Raw genomic sequence first — 20550 nt, 5'->3', positions numbered from 1 at the left:
GCAAAAATCTTCAATAAAATATTGGCAAGCCGATTGCAACAGCAAATCAAAAAACTTATTCATCATGATCAAGTAGGATTCATCCCAGGGATGCAAGGCTGGTTCAACATACGCAAGTCTATCAACGTAATTCACCACATAAACAGAACCAAAAACAAAAACCACATGATTATCTCAATTGACGCAGAGAAGGCATTTGACAAAATTCAACAGCCCTTTATGCTAAAAACCCTCAATAAACTCGGTATCGATGGAACGTATCTCAAAGTAATAAAAGCTATTTATGACAAACCAACAGCCAATATCATACTGAATGGGCAAAAACTGGAAGCATTCCCTTTGAAATCTGGTACTAGACAAGGATGCCCTCTCTCACCACTCCTATTCAATATAGTACTGGAAGTTCTAGCCAGAGCAATCAGGCAAGAAAAAGAAATAAAGGGTATTCAAATAGGAAAGGTGGAAGCCAAATTGTCTCTATTTGCAGACGACATGATAGTATACCTAGAAGACCCCATCACCTCAGCCCAAAAACTCCTGAAACTGATAAACAACTTCAGCAAAGTCTCAGGATATAAAATCAATGTGCAAAAATCACAAGCATTCGTCTACACCAATAACAGACTTAAAGAAAGCCAAATCAAGAGCAAACTGCCATTCGCAATTGCTACAAAAAGAATAAAATACCTTGGAATACAACTCACAAGGAACGTAAGGGACCTCTTCAAGGAGAACTACAAACCACTGCTCAACGAAATCAGAGAGGACACAAACAGATGGAGAAACATTCCATGTTCATGGTTAGGAAGAATTAATATCGTGAAAATGGCTATACTGCCCAAAGTAATTTACAGAATCAACGCTATCCCCATCAAGCTACCATTGACTTTCTTCACAGAACTGGAAAAAACCACCATGAACTTCATATGGAACCAAAAGAGAGCCCGCATAGCCAAGTCAATTCTAAGCAAAAAGAACACAGCGGGGGGCATCACACTACCGGATTTCAAACTATACTACAAGGCTACAGTAATCAAAACAGCATGGTACTGGTACCAAAACAGAGATATAGACCAATGGAACAAAACAGAGGCACCGGAGGCAACACAACATACATACAACTATTCAATCTTTGATAAACCTGACAAAAACAAGCAATGGGGCAAGGATTCCATGTTTAACAAATGGTGTTGGGAAAACTGGCTAGCCATGTGCAGAAAGCAGAAACTGGACCCCTTCCTGACACCTTACACTAAAATTAACTCCAGATGGATTAAAGACTTAAACATAAGACCTGGCACCATAAAAACCCTAGAAGGAAATCTAGGCAAAACTATCCAGGACATAGGAGTAGGCAAGGACTTCATGAACAAAACACCAAGAGCATTGGCAACAAAAGCCAAAATAGACAAATGGGACCTAATGAAACTCCACAGCTTCTGCACGGCAAAAGAAACAGTCACTAGAGTGGATCGGCAACCAACAGAATGGGAAAAAATTTTCGCAGTCTACCCATCTGACAAAGGGCTGATATCCAGAATTTACAAACAACTCAAGCAGATTTACAGGAAAAAAACAAACAAGCCCATTCAAAAGTGGGCAAAGGATATGAACAGATACTTTACGAAAGAAGACATATATGAGGCCAACAATCATATGAAAAAATGCTCATCGTCACTGGTCATCAGAGAGATGCAAATCAAAACCACATTGAGATACCATCTCACGCCAGTTAGAATGGCGATCATCAAAAAATCTGGAGACAACAGATGCTGGAGAGGATGTGGAGAAAAAGGAACACTTTTACACTGTTGGTGGGAGTGTAAATTAGTTCAACCATTGTGGAAGACAGTGTGGCGATTCCTCAAGGCCTTAGAAATAGAAATTCCATTTGACCCAGCAATCCCATTACTGGGTATATATCCAAAAGACTATAAATCGTTCTACTATAAGGACACATGTACACGAATGTTCATTGCAGCACTGTTTACAATAGCAAAGACCTGGAATCAACCCAAATGCCCATTGATAATAGACTGGATTGGAAAAATGTGGCACATATACACCATGGAATATTATGCAGCAATCAGAAATGATGAGTTCGAGTCGTTTGTAGGGACATGGATGAATCTGGAAAACATCATCCTCAGCAAACTGACACAAGAACAGAAAATGAAACACCGCATATTCTCACTCATAGGTGGGTGATGAAAAATGAGAACACATGGACACAGGGAGGGGAGTACTAAACACTGGGGTCTATTGGGGGGAAAAGGGGAGGGCCAGTGGGAGGGGGAGGTGGGGAGGGATAGCCTGGGGAGAAATGCCAAATGTGGGTGAAGGGGAGAAGAAAAGCAAAGCACACTGCCATGTGTGTACCTACGCAATTGTCTTGCATGCTCTGCTCATGTACCCCAAAACCTATAATCCAATAAAAAATTAAAAAAAAAAAAAAAAAAAAAAAAAAAAAGAAAAAGGTTAAGAAAGAACAAATGTAGAGAAAATGCTTAATTGTGCAATACTACTCTGAAATAAAGTTGTTGTTACTGAGACCATTTTTACCATCAGAAAATGTTTTGAATATCAGAAACAGTCAAGGAAAAGACTGTGAATAGAGAAGACTAGAACAACAAGAACTGAACCTTGAGTCTCTTTGTTTGGGGAAGCTGTAGAGAAGAAGGAAAAGAAATGTAATACAAGATTTGTCCAGTTCAAACTTAAATGAACAACAACAACAAAATAGGAAGAGAGAGGAACTACAGTCAGAGATAGGTTCCTAAAGATCAGGAAAGTTGCCAAATCTCCCGAACATATATTACAAGGGGCTGAAACCATAGCGCAGAGAAGGAAAAAAACTCACCTCCTCACCTCTTACCACCCTTTTTTTTTTTTCATTTTTTCTTTATTTTACCATTATCTTGAATCTTGAATTACCACCCTTTTAAAAAGATTTTGGCGTTGAAAAGCCTGGGACAAAAAGGATAATAACAGTTCAGTGCTTCTTGGGACTCTGCACTTTGGAAATGGTCTTCATTGCATATCCTTATTGCTTCTCAAACTACTTCTTGCTAAATTTCCTATTATTTTTCCTGTTGCATTTATCTGGTTTTGTAATCCCTTTGAGGTACAGAGGTTTCAGAGACAAAGCTTTCCTGGGAAGATTCAGTATTTTGGAGTGTGTGAATTGATGTGTTTGGAATTAGACCTTTCTCATTTGTATCACATGTGTACTTAAGGTTCACACACAAAAGTGTGTTTTTGGTCATTTTCAGTACATTTTGCATTTGCTCCAGAGCTGATGTAGGAAGTATTTCTTCTTCTCTGTGCCTCCTGGGTTCAAGCAATTCTCCTGCCTCAGCCTCCTGAGTAGCTGGTATTAGAGTCATGCACCACTATGCCTGGCTAATTTTTTGTATGTTTAGTAGAGTTGGGGTTTTAGTATGTTGGTCAGGCTGGTCTCAAACTCCTGACCTCAGATGTTCTGCCCACCTCGGCCTCCCAAAGTGCTGGGATTACAGGCGTGAACCACTGCACCTGGCCTTCTTTTTTTTCTGTTAGTTTTTGTGGGTACAATATTAGGTTTATATATTTATGGGGGGGACATGAGTTATTTTGATATAGGCATGCAATGCATAATAATCACATCATAGAAAATGGGGGGCCCACCCCCTCAATTGGATTGTTTATAACCCCTTTGTGATGTAAACAATCCAATTCATACTTTCTATTTTTTTTTGTACACAGGCTAGAATGCAGTGGCATGATCTCCACTCACTGCAGCTTCAGCCTCCCCACTGCAGCTTCAACCTCTTGGGCTCAAGTGATCCTCCCATCTCAACCTCCCAAGTAGCTGGGACCACAGGCATGTGCCACCATGCCTGGATAATGTTTTTTTTTTTGTAGAGATGGGGTTTTGCCATGTTTCCCAGGCTAGTCTTGAACTCTTGGGCTTTAGTGATCCTCCTGTCTCAGCCTCCCAGAGTGCCAGGATAACAGGCATGAGCCACTGTGCCTTGTCCTAAAAATCTTTTATATTTTTATATTTTCTGTTTCTTGCTTTCCATGCTAGACTCATCACAGGCTTGTAATTCCTTTGTGTGTGCCCACCAGACCTTGAGCCAAACCCAGATTCTCACCATTCCTTAGAATATCCCATGCTGTTATTCCTCTGAGCCGCTGCACATGCTTTTACACTTGCTCAGTATGTCCTTTCTGGGCTTGTTCCATTTGTCAAGCTCTTTCTTATTTATTTATTTATTTTTTTGTACTTTAAGTTCTGGGGTGCATGTGTAGATCTTGCCGGATTGTTGCATAGGTACACACATGCCATGGTGATTTGCTCTCTCCAGACATTTCTCCCAATGTTATCCCTCCCCAACCTCCCCACCACCTGCTGTCCCTCCCCTAACCCCCCATTCCCCAGCAAGCCCCAGTGCCTGACGTTCCCCTCCCTGTGCCCACGTGTTCTCATTGTTCAATACCTGCCTGTGAGTAAGACCATGAGGTGTTTGATTTTCTGTTCTTGTGTCAGTTTGCTGAGATTGATGGTTTCCAAATTCATCCATGTCCCTACAAAGGACATAAACTCATCATTTTTATGGCTGCATAGTATTCTGTCTCTCTCATTGCCTGATTTCCTTCCTTCCCTTCTCTCCCTCCCTCCCTTCCTCTCTCCCTTCCTCCTTTCCTCCCTTCCTGCCTTCTTCCCTTCCTCCCTTCCTGCCTTCTTCCCTTCCTCCCTTCCTGCCTTCTTCCCTTCCTCCCTTCCTACAAAAATAAAAATAAAAAATAAAAAAAGAAAACTGAAGGATGACTTTCTCTGGGAAGCCTTTTCTGACTCCTTCAAACAAGGTTTACTGGTGGCTAGTAAAAGGTTGAATATCCCCTATCCGAAATGCTGGGAATCAGAAGGGTTTAGGATTTTGGAAAAATTTTTTTGAGTATTTGCATTATACTTACTGGTTGAGCATCCTTAATAACTATTCTTGATATAAGCATCGTGTCTTTACTCCAGGCTATAATAAGGGGGAAGGAAAAAGTACAATTTCATCAAGAAAGCAATAGTATTCCCAGAAATTCCATGTAGCAATTCCCACTTGCATCTTTTTACTAGCACTATGTTACATGGATTCTCCCAGTTGCAAGGAATATTGCCAGATTGGGGTTCTTTCAGTCATGAACAAGGGAAAAATTGGTATTGGGTAAACAAGTAGTATTGTCTAGGACCAGGCGGTAGCTCACGCCTGTAATCCCAGCACTTTGGGAGGCCGAGGCGGGCAGACCACCTGAGGTCGGGAGTTTGAGACCAGCCTGACCAACATGGTGTGAAACCCTGTCTCTACTAAAAATACATAATTAGTTGGGCATGGTGGCGCATGCCTGTAACCCCAGCTACTCAGGAGGCTGAGATGGAGAATCGCTTGAACCCAGCAAGCATAGGTTGTGGAGAGCCAAGATCGTGCCATTGCACTTCAGCCTGGGCAACAAGAACAAAACTCTGTTTTAAAAAAAAAGTATTGTCTAATTTGCTTACTTTTTAGTAGATGGGTTCCAGGCCATAAGCTCAGTTTTTGTCCAAGAAGTATAAGTCACTGGATAATTATCTTCAGAATTTTTTGGGTGATTCTGCCTTATAAAACCTTAGCTCTTTGACCACAAATATAATACAACCTATATTTCTGTCCATTCATATATTAGTAGCAAGTGAGGTGTAACTCACATTTCTGTCGAGCCATATTCTTGGGGGCTTGGCTCAAGCCTTTTTTAGAACTACACATGAAATGTCTCTAAAGAGGAAGCAAAAAGATGCAACCCTTGCTAGTGAGTTGTCAGTCACCACAAACCCAAAAGTCATGTGCCATGCTACAGCAAACTAACCCTAGCTACCTCACCGTCAAGTGCTCTCTCATGGGACAAACTAACCCTTGGTACCCCAAAAGGCAAAGAGATCAGAGAGATCAAAGGCAAAAGAGAGCAGAGCCCAGACCTGAGAGAGATTTATGCACAACTCTATTTTTTCTGTTTGTTTACTTTAGATAGGGTCTCACTGTGTTGCCAAGGCTGGATTGCCATGTTGCAATCATGGCTTACTGTAGCCTTGATCTCTGGGCTCAAGCCATCTTCCCACCTCAGCCTCTTAAGTAGCTGGGACCATAAGTGCACACCACCATACCCAGCTAATTTTCATATTTTTTTGTAGAGATTGGTTCCACATTGTGGCCCAGGCTATTGCAAACTCCTGGGCTCAAGCAGTCTACCTACCTCGGCCTCCCAAAGTGTTGATATTACAGCTGTGAGCCAACACACCCATCTTCACAACTCTTTAGGCTCCATGAGAAGACAGATTCTCCTCCAGAAAGGGATTAGCAGAACCTTTCTGTGTTCCTCCAAGGGTCTCAGGGTCCTTAGCAGTCTCCTTCAGGTCCCTTTGTGGCTGCCAGGATTTGTTAAAGGACAAAATAACAATAAATTTAAAGATTTAAATGGTCTTTATTGTTATTCTAGAGTCCAGCAACACTTAATTTCCTAAAATAGAATAAGTGTACCAATGAGCTGAGCAGAAGAATTCTGCTTTATAACAGAGAAGGGCTTAAGAAAGTACAAGCAAGGGTGGGCACGGTGGCTCACGCCTATAATCCCAGCACTTTGGGAGGCTGAGGCAGGTGGATCACAAGGTCAAGAGATCGAGACCATCCTGGTCAACAGGGTGAAACCCCATTTCTACTAAAAACACAAAAATTAGTTGGTCATGGTGGTGCACGCCTGTAGTCCTAGCTACTCGGGAGGCTGAGACAGGAGAATCGCTTGAACCCAGGAGGCGGTGGTTGCAGTGAACTGAGATCTCGCCATTGTACTCCAGCCTGGGTAACAAGAGCAAAACTCCGTCTCAAAAATAACAAAACAAAAAAGAAAGTAGAAGCAAAGACCTGAGAGTGTATTGTTAGCCCTTTCAAAGTTCTTATAACTCAAAGCAGGTATAAAAAACCACAGAAAAGTAACTGATTTTTTAACATCAACTTACTGCAGGCTACTTCTTTTGTGTAAGAGTTAAAGAGAAGGGACTTCAATTATCATACCAATTGAAGATTGAAGTTGACCAGTTTGGGAGATTGGGTGTTATCTCTCTTTCCTGATTTCTTTGAGGGTCAGATAACAATTTAGTGGAACAACTACTTAGTAGAACTTTAGCACAGGTAACTCCATTTTCATTTTCTTTTTTTTTTTGGGGGGGGGGGGGCGGGGCTCTTGTTGCCCAGGCTGGAGTGCAATGGCGCGGTCTTGGCTCACTGCAGTCTCTGCCTCCTAGATTCGAGGGATTCTCCTGTGTCAGCCTCCCAAGTAACTGGGATTACAGGCATATGCCACCATGCCTGGCTAATTTTTTGTATTTTTAGTGGAGTTGGGGTTTTTCCATTCTGGTCAGACTGGTCTGGAACTCCTGACCTCAGGTGATCTGCCCGCCTCTGCCTCCCAAAGTGCTGGGATTGCAGGCGTGAGCCACTATGCCTGGCAACTCCGTTTTCATTTTTAGTCTTGTTCGTTGAAGCCCAGTGCAGGAACTCAATCCAAAACTATGACCTCCTATAATTTTTGTTTAGAAGCATTTTGGTAAATTTTGTCATATATGCTTGAAAAAAATAAATGCCTGCCTTTGATGAAGAAGGATTGTATAAAGCATGCCAATTTTGTTATTGAAATGTCCTATATCCTTACTAATTTCTTACCCTCTTGAGCTTTCAGTTTTTTTGTTTGTTTGTTTGTTTTTTTTACTGGAGTGCAGTGGCATGATCTTGGCTCACTGCAACCTCCACCTCCCGGGTTCAAGCGATTTTTCTGCCTCAGCCTCCTGAGTAGCTGGGACTGCAGGTGCACACCACCATGCCCGGCTAATTTTTGTATTCATATTAGAGACGGGGTTTCACCATACTGGTTAGGCTGGTCTCAAACTCCTGACCGTGTGATTCATTCGCCTTGGCCTCCCAAAGGTCTGGGGTGAGCCACCGCGCCCAGCAAGTTTTCAGTTTTTAAGAGATGTTTTAAAATGTCTCATAAAGATAATGGATTTAGGGCTGGAAGCAGTGGCTCATGTCTGTCATCTTAGCACTTTGGGAGGCCAAGGCAGGCAGACTGCTTGAGCCTAGGAGTTTGAGATCAGCCTGGGCAACATTGTGAAACCCCATCTCTACAAAAAATACAAAAATTAGCTGGGCATGCTGGTGCACACCTGTGGTCCCAGCTACTTAAGTGGCTGAGGTGGGAAGATTGCTTGATCCCAGGAGTGGGAGGCTGCAGTGAGCTGAGGTCACATCACTGCACTCAAGCATAGGTGATAGAGCGAGACCCTGTTTTAAAAAAATAACAATAAAGAACATAGATTCGTCACATTTGCCTTACATTGTCAGTTTTTGTTTTCTATATTACAAGACCATGTTGTTAGATACATGCAAGATCATGATTACTGTTCCTTGATAGAATAATTGTTTTCACCCAAATCTCATCTTGAATGATAGAATACTTTTTATGCCATGTTCACGCAGTGGTTTTTTTTCTTAAATCAGTTGCTCTGACCGTATGAGGCTCAATATTCTATGCATAGTTTGTATTCAAATTGTGTCTTTGCCATTTACTACATATATGAATCTTGAGAAATATTTAATCTCTCTGTGCCTCAGTTTCCATGGCTGCAAAGTGAGGTTATTAGTAATATTTGCCTCACAGGATTATTTTGAAGATTAAATAAGTGAATATGTATAAAGCAGTTACGCAGCAGTATGTAAAGTACTATAAATGTTAGCTATGTCATTGATATTTTATAACTGTGTGTGATGGTTGGGGCATCTTTTTTAAACTTTTATTTATTTATTTATTTTTATTTTTTGAGATGGAGTCTTGCTCTGTAGCCCAGGCTGGAGTGCAGTGGCGCGATCTTGGCTCACTGCAGCCTCTGCCTCCCGGGTCCTGGTTCAAGCACTTCTACCACAGCCTCCCAAGTAGCTGGGATTACAGGCATGAGCCACCATGCCCAGCTAATTTTTGTATTTTTTAGTAGAGATGGGATTTCACCATGTTGGCCAGTCTGGTCTTGAACTCCTGATCTAATGATCTACCCGCCTCGGCCTCCCAAAGTGCTGAGATTACAGGCATAAGCCACCTCGCCTGGCCTAAACTTTTATTTTTATAGATACACAGTAGGTGTATATATTTATGAGGTGCATGAGATATTCTGATACAGTCATACAATTTGTAATAATCACATCAGGGTAAATGGGATATCCATCACCTCAAGCATTTATCATTTCTTTGTATTGCAAACATTCCAGTTATACTCTTAGTTATTTTAAAATGTACAATTAAATTATTGTTGAGTGTAATCACCCTGTTGTACTAGATCTTCTTCATTCTGACTATATTTTCGTACCCATTAACTGCCCCCGATCCTCCACGCCCTGCACTACCCTTCCCAGCCTCTGTTAACCATCATTCTACTCTATCTCCATGAGTTCAATTGTTTTAATTTTTAGCTCCCACAAATAAATGAGAACATGTGAAGTTTGTCTTTCTATGTCTGGCTTATTTCACTGAACATAGTGTCCTCAAGTTCCATCCATGTCGTTGCAAATGACAGGTTCTCATCTTTTCTTATGACTGAATAGTACACCATTGTGTGTATATACCACATTTTCTTTGTCCATTTGTTTGTTGATGGACCCTTAGGTTGCATCCAAATCTTAGCTATTGTGAATAGTGCTGCAATAAACGTGGGAGTGCAGATATCTATTTGACATACTGATTTCCCTTCTTTGGGTATATACCCAGCAATAGGATTGTTGGATCATATGGTAGCTCTATTCCTAGTTTTTTGAGGAACCTCCAAATTAGTCTCCACAGTGGCTACACTAATTTACATTCCTACCAACAGTGCACAAGTTTTCCCTTTTCTCCATATCTTTGCAATAATAATTATTATTTTTTTGAGATGGAGTCTTGCTCTGTTGCTCATCTCACTGTGTTGCTCAGGCTGGAGTGCAGTGACATAGTCTCAGCTCACTGCAACTTCTGCCTCCCAGGTTCAAGCAATTCTTGTGCTTTTCAGCCTCCCAAGTAGCTGGAATTACAGACATGGGTCACCAAGCCCAGCTAATTTTTGTATTTTTTTGTAGAGATGGGCGGAGGCTTGAGCCTCCGTGCCTGGCCTGCAAGAATTCAAGCCCTTCTTTTGGATAAAAGCCATTTTAAGGCTGGGTATGGTGGCTCACGCCTGTAATCCAAGCACTTTGGAGGCCAAGGCGGGTGGATCACCTGAGGTCGGGAGTTCAAGACCATCCTGGTCAACATGGTGAAACCCCGTCTCTACTAAAAAAAAATACAAAAAATTAGCTGGGCATGGTGGCCCGTGCCTGTAATCCCAGCTACTCAGGAGGCTGAGGCAGGAGAATTGCCTGAACCCAGGAGGTGGAGGTTGCGCCATTGCACTCCAGCCTGGGTAACAAGAGCGAAACTCCATCTCAAAAAAAAGCCATTTTAACTAGGGTGAGATGATATCTCATTGTAGTTTTGATTTGCATTTCTATAATGATCAGTGATGTTGAACACCTTTAAATGTACCTGTTTGCCATTTGTCTTCTTTTGAGAAATGTCTATTGAGATCTTTTGCCTATTTTTTTTTTTTTTTTTTTTTGCTGAAAACTAGTTTTATTTTAAAATTAAGTGCACAGCACTCATCTAATTCCACCGGCATAGACTTTAACACCATACTTGCTATTTGCAATTAATGTCATAACACAGATACATTTTGGTTTGCAGTCTATACTTGAGTAGTGTTTATGTAGTGGACTTTGGTAAAGCCCTTCATACATATTAATTTCTTCACAGTACACATTTAATGATGGTCCAGTAATCTCAAAAAAAAAAAAAAAGCCTACTTAAAGACTAATCAATAAATTAAACAAAACAAAACCCACACCATGCTCCCCACCCCCCCACCCCAAATCTAGCAGTTGTGAGTTGTATTTATATTGAAACCTAATGTTTTAAAAATAGTTCTGGTTTTCCAACCACCCCATCCCACCCCGGGTATGCAGAAGTAGTAATCAATTATTTTGTTCTACCCCCAAAAAAGATTATTGATCCAGTATTCTTTAGCTTTTTAAAATATAAATTGGGAAAATGTTATGAATAAACTTTTTAAAAAGACATATTCTTCTATAACAAGAATGGCGTATAAATCAATAAAAGTATTTGACAGACATTAAGTTACTATAGGTACTGGTTGTTGTTTCAAGTTGGGATCTCTATCCCAGTATCTTAAATTCATAGCATTATTGAGGTAGTTAAAAAACTGAAAAGTGGACTCCAGGTTGCTGGGTTCTGAATGTGAATGTGAAAGATATATGCTCTTTTGAGCCCACTTTCCCCCAAACAATTCAAGTTTTCTTGAGTAAGAACTACCAAAATCCAATTAGCAGCCTTCTTTAAAAAGTGATGATACTAGGCCGGGCGTGGTGGCTCAAGCCTGTAATCCCAGCACTTTGGGAGGCTGAGGCGGGTGGATCATGAGGTCAAGAGATCGAGACCATCCTGGTCAACATGGTGAAACCCCGTCTCTACTAAAAATACAAAAAATTAGCTGGGCACAGTGGCACATGCCTGTAATCCCAGCTACTCGGGAGGCTGAGGCAGGAGAATTGCCTGAACCTAGGAGGCGGAGGTTGTGGTGAGCCGAGATCGTGCAATGGCACTCCAGCCTGGGTAAGAAGATCGAAACTCCATCTCAAAAAAAAAAAAAGTGATGATACTTTCAGAAAACGATTTTCATGCTTAAAAACTGCCATGAGTGAGTGTTCTTACCTGGGTGACTTTTCATTTTATCTACCAGACTAATAAATCCACATCATGCCCTATGTGCTCTAAATATAAGATATTTTCTTTTTCTTTTTTTATTTTTGATATTTTCTTTTTAAGCAAAGGACATATCTCCAAGCATTCATGCTGGCAGAAGCCACCCACCCACATTCATCCCCAGGAGCTATCTGGATCAGTTCATCACTGTGTTGAGCCCCTTCCCTTCCTAACAGAGGCCATTGGCTTTTGCCTATTTTTAAAATCTGATTGTTAGATTTTTTTTTTTCCTGTAGAGTTGTTTGAGCTCTTTATATATTCTGGTTATTAATCCTTTGTCAGACGGATAGTTTGCAAATATTTTCTCCCATTCTGTGGGTTGACTCTTTGTTGATTGTTTCATTTGCTGTGCAGAAGTTTTTTAACTGGATGTGATCCCATATGTACATTTTTGCTTTGGTTGCCTGTGGTTTTGGAGTATTACTTGAGAAATCTTTGCCCAGGCCAATCAGAGAGTTTCCCCAATGTTTTCCTGTAGTAGTTTCGTAGTTGGAGGTCTTAGATTGAAGTCTTTAATCCATTTCGATTAGATATTTGTATATGACTAGAGATAGGAGTCTAGTTTCATTCTTTTGCATATAGCTATACAGTTTTCCCAGCACTATTTATTGAAGAGACTGTCTTTTCCCCAGTGTATGTTCATGGCACTTTTGTTGAAAATGAGTTTACTGGAGATTTATGGATTTGTTTCTGGGTTCTCTATTCTGTTCCATTGGTCTCTGTTTCTGTTTTTATGCCGATACCATGTTGTTTTGGTTACAATAGCTCTGTGGCATAATTTGAAGTTAAGTAATGTGATTCCTTCAGTTTTTTTCTTTTGTTCAGTATGTCTTTGGTGATTCTGGCTCTTTAAGATTCCATATAAAGTTTAGTATTATTTGATTATTAGGGAATTTTAAAAATATTGATTCTTCCAATTCCAATTCATGAACATGGAATATCTTTCCATTTTTTGGTATCTTCTCTAATTTCTTATATCAATGTTTTATAATTTTCATTGTAGAGATCTTTTTTGTTTGTTTTTGAGACAGTCTTTTTTTTTTTTTTTAAGATGGAGTTTCTTCATGTTGGTCAAGCTGATCTTGAACTCCCGACCTCAGGTGATCTGCCCGCCTTGGCCCCCAAAGTGCTTGGATTACAGGTGTGAACTACCACACCCTGCCTGAGACAGAGTGTTGCTCTGTTGCCTAGGCTGGAGTATATAGTGCCATGACCAAAGCTCACTGCAGCCTCGACTTCCTGGGCTCAAGCAATCCTCCCACATCAGCTTCCCAACTAGCTGGGACCACAGGCTTAAGCCACCAAGCCCAGTTAATTTTTTTATTTTTAGTAGAGATGGTGTCTCACTATGTTGCCCAGGCTGGTCTCGAACTCCTGGACTCAAACAATCCTCTTGCCTCAGTGTCCCAAAGTATTGGGATTATAGGTGTGAATCATTGTGCCTGGCCTTTTAGAGATCTTTTACTTCATTGGTTACCTTAATTTCTAGGTATTTAATTTTATTTGAAGCTATTAAAAATTGGATTACCTTTTTGATTTATTTTTCAAATTGTTCACTGTTGGCATATCAACATACAAAAATCAGTAGCCTGATTTGTATGCTGCAATTTTTCTGAATTTATCAGTTCTAATAGTTTTTTTAGTGGAGTCTTTAGGTTTTTTTCCAAGTATAAGTTTATATCATCTGCAAACAAGAATAATTTGGCTTTTTCCTTTCCAATATGGATGCCCTTTATTTCTTACTCTTGTCTGATTGCTCTTCCAGTACTATGTTGAATGACAGTGGTGAAAATGGGCATCCTTTTTGTGTTCCATATCTCAGAGGAAAGGTTTTCAGTTTTTCTCCATTCACTATGGTACTAGCTTTGGGTCTGTCATATATGGCTTTTTGAGCTATGTTCCTTCTATGCCTAATTTTTTCAGGGTTTTTATCATGAACAGATGTTGAATTTTATCAGATGCTTTTTCAGCATCAATTGAAATGATCATATGGTTTTGACCCTCATTCTGTTGATATGGTGTATCACATTGATTGATTTATATATGTTCAACTATCCATGCATCGGAGGGATAAATCCTACTTGGTCATGACAGATGATCTTTTTATGAGTTTCAACATTTTGTTAAAATCTCAGTGTGACAGTTTTCAGATGATGGAAAAATAAAAGGAGTGACTTTCAGATGGAGAGCCCTTATTAAAACACAGATGTCTTCTATAAATAGAGTTAGAAAAATACTGTCAGTGAGCTCTTTGTGTATAAATGTTTCTTTTAACTTACCCATGCAGGATCTGAAATGGAAAGCTACTTCTCTTTCATCAGTCAGGAGGTTCATTACAACAGAATCATTGATGCATTGAGAAGAGAACTGGGTTCCAAATCTCACTCAGTGATCTAGAAGAGGAGAGGCAGCCAGTGTTCTGCCTCCCTCAATTTTTCGGATCAGGGTTCCTGTGGCTCTGCGTGTTTTGACCCAGCCTCTCCTTCAAAAATCTTCCATCTTCTCTCTGGCCACTCTGAAACATTGTTTCTTTGAATTCTAAGATAAGCTGTGATGTGTAACCTGTATTAATAGCTGTGATAAACTTCTGGAGCTATTGTCATCTCAAGGAGTTTTTGGTTATTGAAGAGTTTAAGTAAGCTGTCATGTTTTCTTTTGGAATTTCCATTTGGTCAAGTATAGCATACTGAAATAATACTCCTGAAGTCCATAGGATAATGACATTTTGGCATAGTAAGTCCCTGTTGTGCAAGATACGAAATGAATTTTTTTTACCCGGAAAGATCTTTGTGACTTCATGATTTTTCTACTGCCTCATTCATAATTCCTAAGCAGAAACACACGTATCTCAGTTTAGCTTCTTTGAATCAAACCAAGTCTGATGGTCTTATTTTGCGGCCAATGTGACCACATTTACAGGGTGAAAACAATCTTTTTGCAAGTAAAGCATTATGGTTTATGAAACCTGTGGGGTGTGCATTGAAATGATAAATAATATTTACACATGCACAGTAGATTGAGTTCTATAGAGGGTGAATGCTTTTAGAAGTAGACTTTCTGGCTGGGCACGGTGGCTCGAGCCTATAATCCCAGCACTTTGGGAGGCTGAGGTGGGTGGATCGCAAGGTCAGGAGTTCAAGACCAGCCTGACCAACATGGTGAAACCCCGTCTCTACTAAAAATACAAAAATTAGCTGGGCATGGTGCGTGCCTGTAATCTCAGCTACTCAGGAGGCTGAGGCAGGAGAATCACTTGACCTGGGAGGTGGAGGTTGCAGTGAGCTGAGATTGCACCACTGCACTCCAGCCTGGGTGACAGAGTAAAACTCTGTCTCAAAAAAAAAAAAAGGAGACTTTCCTCTGTGCATATGGGTAAGTGGTGTGCCCCGTGTTTGTTGTATTTAACTTCGGTGGGTTTAAATGATTATGAGGGGCTTTGGGTAGAGTTACTACAATATTAGTTCTAAAAGGTTCACAGACTTCTTTCTATATTTAACATGAAATGCGTTTTTCTTATAGATATATTTTTATGGTACTTGGGGGAGACTTTGAGTATGTGGGTTTAGTAATCTTTTTTTTTTTTTTTTTTTTGAGGCAGAGTTTCGCTCTTGTTACCCAGGCTGGAGTGCAATGGCGCGATCTCGGCTCACTGCAACCTCCACCTCCTGGGTTCAGGCAATTCTCCTGCCTCAGCCTCCCAAGTAGCTGGGATTACAGGCACGCACCACCATGCCCAGCTAATTTTTTGTATTTTTAGTAGAGACGGGGTTTCACCATGTTGACCAGGATGGTCTCGATCTCTTGACCTCGTGATCCACCTGCCTCAGGCTTCCAAAGTGCTGGGATTACAGGCTTGAGCCACTGCGCCTGGCTGTTTTAGTATCTTATAAAGACACTTTTATTAAGATTATATAAGGCTCATGTATATATCTTCTTTTTGCACACTTAGAATGCCACAGAAGGGACTTTTTTGTGTTGGTGTCTTAAGACTCAACCAAGGTCAGCCATGACCAACCAGCCTAAAAATTTTCCCTCATTTTTTTTAAGGTATCAAAAACAGACATGATTGGCTGGGCATGGTGACTCACACCTGTAATCCCAGCACTTTGGGAGGCCAAGGCAGGAGGATCACCTGATGTCAAGAGTTCGAGACCAGCCTGGCCAACATGGTGAAACTCTGTCTCTACTAAAAATACAAAAATCAGCCGGTTGTGTTGACACATGCCTGTAATCCCAGCTACTCAGGAGGCTGAGGCAGGAAAATCACTTGAACCCGGAGGCAGAGGGTGCTGCACTCTAGTCTGGGCGACACAGTGAGACCCTATCTCAAACAACAACAAGCCAGACATGATTTATTTGTTTATTTTTTCTTTATTTCTTCTAAAAACAAACAAACAAAAATGGGATACATGTGCAGAACGTGCAGTTTTGTGCCATGGTGGTTTGCTGCGCCTATTGACCCATCCTCTAAGTTCCCTCCCTTCACCATCCAACAGGCTCTGGCGCATGTTGTTCCTTTCTCTGTGTCCATGTGTTCTCAATGTTCAACTCCCATTTATGAGTGAAAACATGTGGTGATTTCTTTTCTGTTCCTGTGTTAGTTTGCTGAGGATGATGGCTTCCAGCATCATTCACATCCCTGCAAAGGATATGATCTCATTCCTTTTTATGGCTGCATAGTATTTCATAGTGTATATCAGACATGATTTCATGAGCTGTTATTAACAATGTTTTTCTGGCCAAGTCAACATGAAATAATATTGGTCTTGAGTAGAATAATTCACCTTAATGGAAGTGATACTTTAATGTAATTAGATGTATTTTTCATCTAAAGGAGCATGAAAATATCTTGGCTATTGCCTTTGACTCTCTTTTCTTGTTCTATTTAATATTCTAGGTACGACACCGAGCTTCTGGTCAGGTGATGGCTCTTAAGATGAACACGTTGAGTAGTAACCGGGCAAACATGCTGAAAGAAGTACAGCTCATGAATAGACTCTCCCATCCCAACATCCTTAGGTAATGGCTTTTCCTTCCTTCTGATAAATGAGACAGCTGAAACTTTGGAGGCTCGCTACACTAGCACTAATAGCAAAAAAAGGAGGGATTCAGGATTTATCATGCTGAATCTAACTTGTTGGGGTTTAGCGGTACTCTGTTTTCTACCCATCGAGACTTAATTTATTGGTAATTAACTGCATTTAATAAAGAAACTTTCTCTGTCTCTTAAGTTGCTTTACTCTAATTAAAACATTAGTAGTGCTCATTAGAACAGTTGTTTTCTTTTTTTTTTCCTTTTTTTTTGAGATGAAGTCTCACACTGTCGCCCAGGCTGTAGTGCAGTGGCACAATCTCAGCTCACTGCAATCTTCACCTCCTGGGTTCAAGCAATTCTCCTGCCTCAGTCTCCTGAGTAGCTGGGACTATAGGCATGTGCCACCATGCCCAGCTAATTTTTTTGTCTTTTTAGTAGAGATGGGGTTTCACTGTATTGGCCAGGATGGTCTCGATCTCCTGACCTTGTCCGCCTGCCTCAGCCTCCCAAAGTGTTGGGATTACAGGCGTGAGCCACTGTGCTCGGCTGAAAACAGTTGTTTTCTATTGCTGATTGGTAATTTATCAAAGAGGAAAGATTGGTCTTTATATGGTTATTTAATTTTCCTGATTGCTTTATGGGAAACTGTAATTAAATCAATGTGACAATAAAAGTAAAATTACGCCCTCAAGTTATCTATCCTTAACTTTTAGCACTCACTTGAGGAGACACATTTTGCCTTTGAGAATTATTATTATTTTTTGAGATAGGGTCTCACTCTGTCACCCAGGCTGGAGTACAGTGGCATGATCATGGTTCACTCCATGGTTCGACCTCCTGGGCTCAATTGATCTTCCCTCACTCAGACTCTGGTGCAGCTGGAACTACCCATGTGCCACGATATCCAGCTAATTTTTGCATGTTTTGTAGAGTCAACAAAGTTCCACCATGTTGCCCAGGCTGGTCTCAAATTCCTGGGCTCAAGCAATTTGCCCTCCTCAGCCTCCCAAAGTAGAGAGTTATTTTTGTAAGTTTATATAATTCACTTTTTAATAATCTGTATCTGAATCTTTCTTGCTTTAATTATTTTGATATTTTAGTCAGGCAAGTATATTTTCTTTTAAAAAAATTTTTTTATTTGGTTGGGAATGGTGGCTCATGCCTATAATATCAGCACTTTGGGGAGGGCAAGGTGGGTGGATCTCTTGAGCCCAGGAGTTCAAGTCCAGCCTGGGCAACATGATGAAACCCCATCTCTACAAAACAACAACAACAACAAAAACAACCAAAAAAATTAGCCAGGTATAGTGGCATGCGCCTGTAGTTTCAGCTACTCTGGAGGCTGAGGTGGGAGGATCTTTTGAGCCCATAAGTTTGCAGCTGCATTGAGCCATGGTCGCAGCACTGCACTCCAGTCTGAATGACAGAATGAGATCCTGTCTTCAAAAATATATATATTTTATTAAAAAAAAATATTTTTTATGCCATCTTGACTAGAGCCCATGTGTGTGTGTGTGTGTGTGTGTGTGTGTGTGTGTGTGTATATATATATATATTTTTTTTTTTTTTAAATAAGACAAGGTCTCACTGTGTCGCTCAGGCTGGGATTACAGGTGTAATCCACCACACCTGGCCAATTATATTTTCAAATAAGACAATTCAATTAATTCAATGTATATTTAGTTAGGGTTTATGTGCAGGATGCTTTGGAAAGTTTAAAGTGCTATTTACTTAGGGTTAATTATTGCTAATTTGTATATGGTCTCTAGAGAGAACTCATGGCTTAAGTATGACTTACATGTTTGGTCAATGGTATTTAATTATGGAATTAAATTACACTGTTTAGTTGAAACTTTCAATGTTTATATAGAATTACTGGCTTCCTAGTCTACTACAAAAATATTCAGCTAGTATTTTTATTGCGATAAATTCTTTCAAATGTGTAAGTCAGATTAACCCTTTTTTTTTTTGAGACGGAGTTTTGCTCTTGTCACCCAGCATGGAGTGCAATGGTGCGATTTCGGCTCACTGCAATCTCCACCTCCCGGGTTCAAGCCTCCCAAGTAGCTGGGATTACAGGCGCCTGCCACCACACCTGGCTAATGTTTGTATTTTTTTAAAGACAGGGCTTCACCATGTTGGCCAGGCTGGTCTCATACCTCAGATGATCCACCCACCTCAGCCTCTCAAAGTGCTGGGATTACAGGGGTGAGCCACTGTGCCTGGCCAGATTAATACATTTTTTGAGCATCTACTATATGCCTGGTGATATATTCAGACATCAGAAAGGTGTCAAAGTATATATAAAATGGAGTATCTGCTAGCAAGGAATTTATACTTTACTTGTTCTACTTGGGGACTTACACTGATGGAAAGAGAACTAATAAATTAACTATGACACCACCATTTGAGTAGAATAAACTCTAAGTGCTATAGGAGTTCAAATGAGTGAGGGGTCATATTAACTTTGAAGAGTCAGGGAAGCCTTCTAAGAGGAGGGGACTTGAACTGGACTTTGAATTTTTAAAAAAATTACTTTTAATTTTTGTGGTACATGGTAGGTATACATACTTATGGATTACATAAGGTATTTTGATGCAGGCATATAGTGAGTAATGATGAACCTTGAATTTGAATAGGATTTTAGAAGATAGGGGAGAAACTCAGAAAAAGCAAATAGTGATATAGAAAGCACAGATATAAAAATGCAAAGCTTTTTGAGGAGTCAGTGAATAAACACTCATTTGGCTAATAATGATAATAATAATAACAACCTTTTATTGAAGACTTGTTGTATACTATGTATGTTACTTATTTAAAGATTTAATCTTCACACTCACTCTCCATTGAGGCCAAGAGATTATGTATGGGCCAAAGTCTCCTCTAAGGCCTGGGTTCTTTCCACCAGGATTCTCTTAGAAGAACTGAGGATTTGATAGGATAGTATTGGTAGATAAAGGTGGAAAAGTAGAATTGGGTCAAATTACCCAGAAATGCTTTGCATAAATCCAAAGTTGTAGTTTATGATCTGTGATTGGATTCTGAGCAGGAACTAGAATGATAAGGTAATTGATGACAAGATGTAGAATGGTTTAGTGTTAGGGAGACTGGTAGCAAAGAGATCAGTTAGGGGGCCTCTACTATGTTTGAGAGTGAGGTAGATGAGGCTTAATTTGATATTCTGCTTAGGAATTTTTAAGATGATCATATTTTAAGTAATATAATCATCTAGCTTAAAAAGTCATATTTTAATTTTTTTATTATTACAGAAGTGATACATGATTGCAATGGAAGCATTTAGAAAATAGAATTAGTAAGAACAACAAAACAAAACTAGCTCTCAATCTCAGCATGTAGGGCTAAAACTAGTATTAGCATTTTGGCATCTTTCCTGCTTATTCTACCATTCCTTTTCTCATTCTCTTCACTATCAACTGAGCTAGGAAATGCATGACAGGTTGACTTTAAATTCATTTTATTCCATTACAGCAAAATTTTTAGATATAGTTGTAATATAATAAAAGTGGTATAGTATAACCTGAAACTGTAAAACTACTAAAAGAAAACATAATGGAAAAGTCTCCATGAGATTGGTCTAGACAATAATTTTTTAGATG

General features: G+C 40.0%; 1 protein-coding gene across 6 annotated transcripts in view; it reads left to right on the top strand.

Annotated features, from left to right (window-relative positions):
• TESK2 (testis associated actin remodelling kinase 2) overlaps nucleotides 1-20550 on the top strand; it is a 171316-nt gene that overhangs the window by 68878 nt on the left and 81888 nt on the right. For 5 of the 6 annotated variants that reach the window (XM_078331559.1, XM_035251270.3, XM_035251273.3 and 2 more), the window contains one exon: nucleotides 16796-16917. In XM_078331559.1, the coding sequence (XP_078187685.1) occupies nucleotides 16796-16917 (122 nt within the window). Of the gene's footprint in view, nucleotides 1-12949; nucleotides 12999-16795; nucleotides 16918-20550 lie in introns of all 6 variants that reach the window. The other variant, XM_078331560.1, reaches the window with a different exon arrangement.

The sequence above is a fragment of the Callithrix jacchus genome, chromosome 7, assembly GCF_049354715.1.
Source record: "Callithrix jacchus isolate 240 chromosome 7, calJac240_pri, whole genome shotgun sequence".
Classification (NCBI taxonomy): domain Eukaryota; kingdom Metazoa; phylum Chordata; class Mammalia; order Primates; family Cebidae; genus Callithrix; species Callithrix jacchus.
This window is presented reverse-complemented; position numbering and strand designations above follow the sequence as displayed.